Source organism: Vigna unguiculata, chromosome 2 (genome assembly GCF_004118075.2).
Source record: "Vigna unguiculata cultivar IT97K-499-35 chromosome 2, ASM411807v1, whole genome shotgun sequence".
In the NCBI taxonomy this organism is placed as follows: domain Eukaryota; kingdom Viridiplantae; phylum Streptophyta; class Magnoliopsida; order Fabales; family Fabaceae; genus Vigna; species Vigna unguiculata.
The window spans coordinates 20,708,498-20,717,445 of NC_040280.1; the positions used below are offsets into that span (position 1 = coordinate 20,708,498).

General features: G+C 34.9%; 1 protein-coding gene across 1 annotated transcript; it reads left to right on the forward strand.

Annotated features, from left to right (window-relative positions):
- The first annotated feature begins 218 nt into the window (after positions 1 to 218).
- Positions 219 to 4,999, forward strand: LOC114173004 (probable methyltransferase PMT2). Its single transcript, XM_028057187.1, has 7 exons — positions 219 to 521; positions 1,177 to 1,821; positions 1,954 to 2,164; positions 2,323 to 2,617; positions 3,086 to 3,454; positions 3,711 to 3,788; positions 4,372 to 4,999. Exons 2-7 carry the CDS (start codon positions 1,177 to 1,179, stop codon positions 4,595 to 4,597), a joined length of 1,824 nt encoding a protein of 607 aa, XP_027912988.1. The 5' UTR covers positions 219 to 521; the 3' UTR covers positions 4,598 to 4,999.
- The last annotated feature ends 3,949 nt before the right edge of the window (positions 5,000 to 8,948 follow it).

Sequence of the window (8,948 nt, forward strand, 5' to 3'; positions counted from 1 at the left end):
TTTAGCGTTTTATTGTTGCACTTTTCAATAAAATCTTTAGATTTTAAGTACTAGTTTTTTTTTCTAAAAGGGATAAATAGAGAAATAGGGAAAGACGTGGCATTTCAAAGTAATAAACCAGTCACATCAAATTTACTCTCCCTTTACAACGGAAAAAAAAAAAAAAACAAAGTAAGACACGCACATTTATTGAGTCATTTCTCTGCGAGAAGCTATAGAATTGATAGCACAGAGTAATTCCTTCTAATTTTCACTTTTCTTTTCTTTTTATTTTTTCTTTCCGCTTTTGCTTTTCTCTTCTTTTCTCTGCTGTTCGTTCATGTGAACGGGTTGGAATTTGGATAGAAAATAAAATTACTTTTATTGGCACCTCTCACTCCTCATGCAGCAAGGAAAACTATCATTTGGTTCTCCAGAAAATTTATAAAATCCTTTCAGATTTCTCTCTCTCCCTCAACTAATTCCTCTTAAGAAGACTCCAGATCTTTGTAGCCATTGCTCCCTGCAGCTTCTTATGATTGGTAACATATTTCCCTCGTTTAAATTTTCTTCCTTTCTTCTGTTTTGATATTGTTTTGGTTATTTCTCCTTCTGGGTGTTTTCAAAGTTTAGTTTTCTTAATCCATGGTGTGGTGCACCAAGTAAATTATTATCTTTAGTAAGGTTTCTTGGGTCGTCCTTGTTCATAACTCATTGACTGAATTCTTTTGTGTGTGCATCTTGCATCGCATTTACCTAAAGCTAGATCCCATACGATTCACCTGGTATATATATGTGGTATGTGGTTTTAGTTCATAAGTATGTTTCGTGCTTGGTTTTGTTTTGTTGTCTTTTAATGTTTGTATTATCGTTGGTAGTACACAAATGGACGATCACTCCTTGACCTTGTTGGTTGGCAAGAGAAACGTGCTTCCGATGGAACATAGATTCCATGCTGTATAAGATCTGAAGTTCCCTTCGCATCCCCTCAACTTTTATAATATGTTACAGACTAATAATTGCTTCATAATTTTGATTGAAATTAAATTGACACGATGCATATTTGGAGCTTAATTTCTTCGAAGCAATTTTCTTGCTTTTAATTTAAGATTTTTTTGTCCTGGGTCATACATTGTTAATCGTACGAGTTATTATTTTGTGTAATTCTGAATAAGAACTGGTGTTTCTTTGGTTCAGATGGCAAAACCACATCCAGGTGATGGTAGGACTAGAAGCTCCGTGCAGATCTTTATAGTAGTTGGTCTGTGCTGTTTCTTTTATATATTGGGTGCATGGCAGAGAAGTGGTTTTGGAAAGGGAGATAGCATTGCATTGGAGATTACTAAGAAAAGCTCAGACTGTAATATACGGCCTGATTTGAGTTTTGACTCTCACCATGGTGGAGAAGTCAGCAAAATTGATGAATCTGAGTCAAAACCAAAGGTGTTTGAACCTTGCGATGCTCAATTTATCGATTACACCCCTTGCCAAGATCAACGGCGTGCCATGACTTTTCCAAGAGAAAATATGAATTATCGTGAGAGGCATTGTCCCCCTGAGGAAGAAAAGTTGCACTGTTTGATCCCAGCACCTAAGGGATATGTGACTCCATTTCCATGGCCGAAAAGCCGTGATTATGTTCCATATGCAAATGCGCCGTACAAGAGTCTTACAGTTGAGAAGGCTATTCAGAACTGGATCCAGTATGAGGGAAATGTGTTCAGATTCCCAGGTGGTGGAACTCAATTTCCGCAGGGTGCAGACAAATATATTGATCAGCTTGCTTCTGTGATACCTATAAAGGACGGAACAGTTAGGACAGCACTAGACACTGGTTGTGGGGTATGTTTTTCCTTGCAAATTCCTCAGGGCTATATAATTTTTTTTTTTTCATTCTTGTACATGTTAATTTGATCAATAGCAAGAGTTCTTTGTTTTAGTTTTGTATCCTTAATGTAATGTTGTTTTGCTCAGGTTGCCAGTTGGGGCGCATATCTCTGGAGTAGGAATGTTATTGCCATGTCATTTGCACCAAGGGACTCTCATGAAGCACAAGTGCAGTTTGCTCTTGAAAGAGGTGTACCTGCTGTCATTGGTGTTCTTGGAACCATAAAATTGCCTTATCCATCTGCAGCTTTTGACATGGCACACTGCTCTCGCTGCTTGATTCCATGGGGAGCAAATGGTGAGATATTCACGTTTTTGTGTGTAATCTTTCTCTGTGAAGTACTTGTTGTAAATGAGAACGCACGGTGATTATTACCTATTATTGCTCTTAGATTTTGCGCCTCATATAAGTTAAAACAGCTATTTACTAATGCATATTGGGTCCTCTATTTGCAGGTGGAATGTATATGATGGAAGTTGACCGAGTTCTAAGACCTGGCGGTTATTGGGTGCTGTCAGGTCCTCCAATCAATTGGAAGGCTAACTACAAATCCTGGCAGAGGCCTAGAGAGGAGCTTGAAGAAGAACAGAGAAAGATTGAAGAGGTTGCTAAGCTCCTCTGCTGGGAGAAAAAGTCTGAACAATCTGAAATAGCTATTTGGCAAAAAACTGTAGATTCCGAATCATGTCGCAGCAGACAAGAAGATTCCGGAGTGAAATTCTGTGAGTCGGCAGATGCTAATGATGTCTGGTACGACCTTTAATTAGTATTGAACAATTTGAATATTTTGACATTCTTTTATTAGGATTCCTTATATTTCTTTCTACTAACCATAAACACAAGCATACATGAGCGCATAAAGGTGGGAGAAAAGTTGAGGAGAAAAAGGAAAACAAAACTGTCATGAAAAATTTATCTATTATAAGAAAATCAGTAATAATTACCACGTACATACAGTTATGCAGGAGCCCATGGAAACAAAATATGTAATTACTGTTTCTATGTCTTTGATGTTTGCGCATGTAGTTACGATAACAGCTTGATGATTCCAAGTTGTGATTATTTTTTATATATCATGAAATATTAACAAAACAATCCTTTCTTTTAATTTCTCCCAAGGGTATCTGTGAGTTTTACATATCCTAAAAGTTTGATAAACAGTTATGCTCATAATTAAGAGGTGTACTTACTTGGAATGGCTCTGTTTTGTGGCTACAGGTATAAGAAAATGGAGGTCTGCATTACTCCAACTCCTAAAGTTTCTGGTGATCTTAAGCCATTTCCAGAAAGGCTTTATGCCATCCCCCCTAGAATTGCTGGTGGCTCTGTGCCTGGAGTTTCGGTTGCGTCATACAATGATGACAACGAAAAGTGGAAAAAGCATGTAAATGCTTATAAGAAAATTAATCGACTCCTGGATTCTGGAAGGTATCGGAACATTATGGATATGAATGCTGGATTGGGTAGTTTTGCTGCAGCTATTCAATCAACCAAGTTATGGGTCATGAATGTCGTGCCTACTATAGCTGAGAAAAGTACACTGGGTGTTATATATGAACGAGGACTTACTGGCATCTATCATGATTGGTATGGTTTTCTAACTTCCTCATAATTTGTTCATGGCATGTCTAGATCGTATGATTTAAAGACTTAGTTACTATCCTAATGTTGTACCATTATTCAAATGAAGTTTATATTTTCTAGAAATATAATTAGACATAGACATGTCTTCTGCCAGCTATTATATCTTGTATGGAATTGTAAGGTGACTAGCTATACAATTTTACGGAATGAGCTTCTTGCTCACATGTTTTTACTTATTTATTTGTGCATTTATGTCCAGGTGTGAAGCATTCTCTACATACCCGAGGACATATGACCTCATTCATAGCCATGGTCTCTTTAGTCTCTACAAGGATAAGTAAGTATTCCTTCTGTTAAATGGCTATTCCATTTCTCTTCCTGATAACTTTAAATTTATTCAATACCAATTCATAGCCTGCTACGAAAATGATTTCTTGGCAATGAGCTTAAACAACTTTCCTCGAGAGTTGGAGTGCAATCTGAGTGGTCATGTTTTGTTGAATCTAATGTTTTGTTGAAAACTTTATATCACCTGTCCTTTAATATGTGTGTATTTTGGCTTTGACCGTTGTATGATAAACTGAAAGTGGTCATGATTAATTAGTTTCATTCTCCCATGACTTGTTGGTCTTTTTATGATTCTCCATGGGGAATCTGCTAGCGGTTTTACCGTTCCAGTCAGATTGCTGTAACATCTTTTTCAGTTACTTTGTTTATCTAAGTCTTGTTAGGCAGACAAGTTTTGTATAAGTAGATGTCTAAACAATCCTTCTGAATAACTTTTGGAGATTATAACATGTAAGTGTGGATTTAACTAACAACTATCACTAGTTCAACCACTTGGTTTAAGTTCATATGTTTCCGTTGATCAAATTGTGTTCATTCTTGTGCTGCAAATCATGTGTGATAACTAAATGCAGATGCAATGAAGAAGACATTCTTCTTGAGATGGACCGGATTTTACGCCCAGAAGGTGCGGTAATATTCCGCGATGAAGTTGATGTCTTAATTAAGGTAAAGAAATTAGTCGAAGGAATGAGATGGGATACCAAAATGGTGGACCATGAGGATGGTCCCCTTGTTCCTGAGAAGATACTAGTTGCTGTCAAGCAGTACTGGGTTGCTAATGTCACATCTGCACAATAATCACAGAAGACAAGTTGAAAGGCTTGGCCTTGTATAGCCACTACTACCTTTCAATATACTATTCTTGCAGAGTTCGTGAGGCTTTGCATGCATTTTGGCATAACTAATCATCTCCAGTGTGGCACCGGGATACTTGGCTTAACCATCACAACCGTGTCACTTAGCTCAAGGTTTCGCCATAGGCATTCTTTTTTTCTCATAATTTAATTTTCTTATTATACATTGTCACAATCATAAGTCAAGTGAAGATCAACTTTTCTCAATAGTTGTTTTATTTTATCTGAATTTGAAGTTGCAGCCTCTACGTTTTGTAACCAGTGTATGGTTCTTCCTTGCTAAAATCTTTGTATACGGTAGTTAATAATCAATCTGCCATCATATTAACAGAACCATTATTGCTTATACCTATAGTGTTACTTTTGTGAGAATTGCTTTTTTATTCTAAATTTTGACAAATTTACAAAGAAACCTTTGGTCCAGCAATAACTTTCGGTTCAGAATTTATTCAGTGGCATAATTTGTCGCTGTTTCTTTTTGTAAGGATGTGTTTTACAATGACAAAAAGTCAGAACTTTCTAACATATTCAGTGTATTTTGAATCATATCCATTTAGTACTGAAATAAAACCTGTATTCTGTAGCCCTTTTGAAAATAAGCATAATTTTGGCTTTAGGGAAGTGGAGAGGACTGTACATGGTGACTGGCATTTTTACTCCCACCTTTTCTTTACCATAATAACGACAGAAACGTTTTCACAGGTTGGAGAGGGTGACCAAGTAGTATATATCATTTTGACAAATCTTATTTTGAGAGCGACAAGCTCCACTAAGCATTGTTGGTGCCCCAATCTCTGTTGTTCTTGTCTGAGTAATGGCAGTGAAATGGACATAGTCAAAATACCACAAAAGTGCAAATTAGGTGGCAGTGAGAAATGTTGCTTCCATAGGAGTTAAAAGATAAAAGAATATAGAAGTTTATGCTAATTTTGCCAACTTAGTGGTGGGATCAGAGCCCTACTAGCATTAACCACAAGACAAGCTGAGGCTGTTCTAAAACATTCCAATACCCATCATCATGGTTCCAAAACTAATTATCTCTCTCAGAGAATGATACTTACCTAAGTGGACAGCATAACTCACATGTCAAATCTAGACATGGTACAGTGCTGTTACTGCAAGTGGGTCCTGCTTGGTTGCTAGTTTGTGCTACACAACACAATAGAACTAGCATGGAAGGTTGGTGTGAAATTAATTGCAACTAAAATCCTGAACGTGAGGTAAGCTATGCTGTTGGATGTGGACACAACAGATGAATCAGATAGACCAGGAAGGAGCCCAAGGGGTCTGGCCCAATAATTAAGGACACCGGTAGAATTATTTTTTCTAAGAGGAAATATACTTTTTTGGAACAGTTTTTTGAAGAGAATTTTAAGTAACATTTTTGTTCCAGAGAAGGGTGAGTAACATGATAATAAGGTCATATTGGAAGAAGGTCTTACAGCTATGCAGAAAAATTCTTGGAGTTTGAATCCTTGGATTATCACTTTGGACAAGGCTCTAGCTACAAACCCGAGTCTTACAGCTATGCAGAAGAAAATGTGACTAAAGACAAATAAAAAGGAACTTCTGAAATATATCCAGAAGATTTTTTCAATAATATAAGCTAAACAAAAGACATGTTTAATCCTAAATATCACAAAGTCTAATCCTAGAATGTCTTTATTGTACAAAACGAAAATGTCATTTAAGTGATGAATGATTAACCAGTTAGATAGCTTGATTAAAGGACAGATATAATTGGTCCAAATAGAATAATGTTATTTTTTCTTAGAAATTTTCTTTATTATTTAAATAGTTTTCGGATGCTGATGTAACAAAAATTCATACATTAAGTAATTGTGAAGAAATAAACTTTAAATCTAAATTAACTTACAAAACAGATTTGTAATATAAGGTTTGTACCCACTTATATATTGTCAACTTGTCTTATCTTCAATCATGGTAAGATCTCCAACACACCTCACTCGTTGAGGTATATATATCTCAAGCATGGAACTAAACATTAATGGGCGATTTAACAACAATCTAATAACAGATGGCACAATAGGTCTAACAAATAACAAATCTCGTTAGAATATGTTTTAATTCATGGTTCCGATATCATCTTAAGAAGTAAACTTTAAGATCAACCCTATACACCCAGCTTGTAAGGTTAGGTTTGCACCCACTTATGCACTATCAATTGTCAATTTGGTATCTCTAGTGATGTGGGTTCTCCAACAATAATAAACTTACAGTTACTTGGTCTTAAAGCGCAATTTATCTTCTGGTTTTGGATTTTAACAGTGTTGGTAAAATATTACCATTTGATTCATACAGCAGACTTCGTTTAATATAACAAGGCTTTGTTGTTGAAATGTCACATTTTCTCTCTTCTCTTCGCTCACTTTCTTTCTGGTATAGAACTTGTTGTGTAAGAATTTGAGATAAGATTAGAGATTTAAAGCATTACTTGTTCAATTTTAGCGTCACAGTACTTAAGGGACATTGGTTGTCTATGACAAAAGCACTATGACAGGGGTCCGCAGAAACTGTTTATTATCTATCCTTTGTTTGGTGTAAGCATAGAGTGTGGTGGATAATAGCATTGTGAAATCTTGTCAATATTATTTGTCTGGTTTGGATATATATATATGATTGATATGGTAGCCTAATTATTGTCACAGTTATGAAATATATGCATGCTTTGTTTCTACTGTCTATTTTGTGTGGACAACATATCTCTAATTCGAATGGACAAGTTTTTGCTGTTGGTTATTCTCCTAGGCCAAGGCATGAGGTTGTTTTTGTTTTGGTTTTGGTTTTGGTTTTTCACATCTATTTTCTTTTATGCTGGAGAGAGATGAATTCACATAAGTTAAAGTCTAATGTTTGATTCAGATGGAGTTCATTACTTCAATCTTATTATGTTTCAGCCATTAATAAAAGTGAAGCATTCTACAAATTTCATAATCTGACTTATTTATCTTTATCAAATCAGTTAAAGAACACAACTTCAGAAAACAAATTTCTTCAAGTTATCCTCTTTTTCCTTTTTTCTTTTCTTTGTTTCTTCCTTCTATTTCCTTTCCATAAACCAAGCAAATTGTTAGAGACAATCTTATTCAATACATGAACACTAAATATGGACATCTCTTTTAATAGAGTTTTTCATCTTAGTTCGTCAAGTGTGAAAATTTGACTTCTACAACATCTAAGTTTCATTGGTGATAACTCTAAATCTTTTATAACATTCTCATGTTTCACTTCTGTTGAAAATATTTAATATTTTATACGTTTTCAAGATACTAATTCATATACTTTTTTCATTCGAGTTTGAATAATATAGGAAAGTTTTCATCATTAACTAATAAAAACTACTATTAATCTAACCTTTAAAGTTATCGTTATAAAAACCAATAAACTTATCATAGTGATTGATTTGATCGAAAAACAGTTTTACAACTTCGTTGTGACCTATTTTCTCTTTTTGGTAATATTTTATTTATAAATTATAAATTATGACACAAAATAAAACTCAAGTAACATCATCCTCTTAATACTTGTACTTCCTTGGTACTTCCTAAGCTCTTTCATGTGGTAAGTATTAATTCTATAGTTCTTTTCATGATAAGTAATAAATGTATATTATATTTTGAAGATATGGTAGAAAGATTTGTAAGAACATAGAAACGGTGCTCCTTTCCATCACAAACAGAAGTCTAATCACATTAACTGCATTCTAGTACCAATAACCTCCTTGAATATAATTAAAACACAAAAATTGAGGTAGAGTGTTTTAACACTATTACCTAATTTTCAAATGACCAATTATATCTCAAGCATCTGTGAGAGTTTGTACTGCTATTATTGCAAAAGCCATATCAGTGTTTGTGACAAATAAATCTCAGAAGCTGGTTTGATTATTCAACATTGATTTAGTTAAAGGTGTATTTAACTAGAATAGACTATACAGTGGGTTAGATCCACTTGTGAAAAGGAAAAAAGGGCATTACTTTTAAAATGATGGGACTACATATATATTATAGAACCAAAGTGGATAAAAACATGTTTCTCTTCAGTAGTTATCACCCTATCACCTGGAAGGAGACAAATCATAGGATCTTCCAGTATAACAAACATACCATTGTTACACAGGCGGCTAAACTTTCTCCATATTTATGACAGAATCTGTGCTAATCCATGTTTATAGCAGAATGTTAATATAACTTGTTTTCCATCACAATTCTTTAACACAACTTCAGCTATGTTAAAACCATGATGAAGTGTCAATTAGGCCACTTGCACATGGC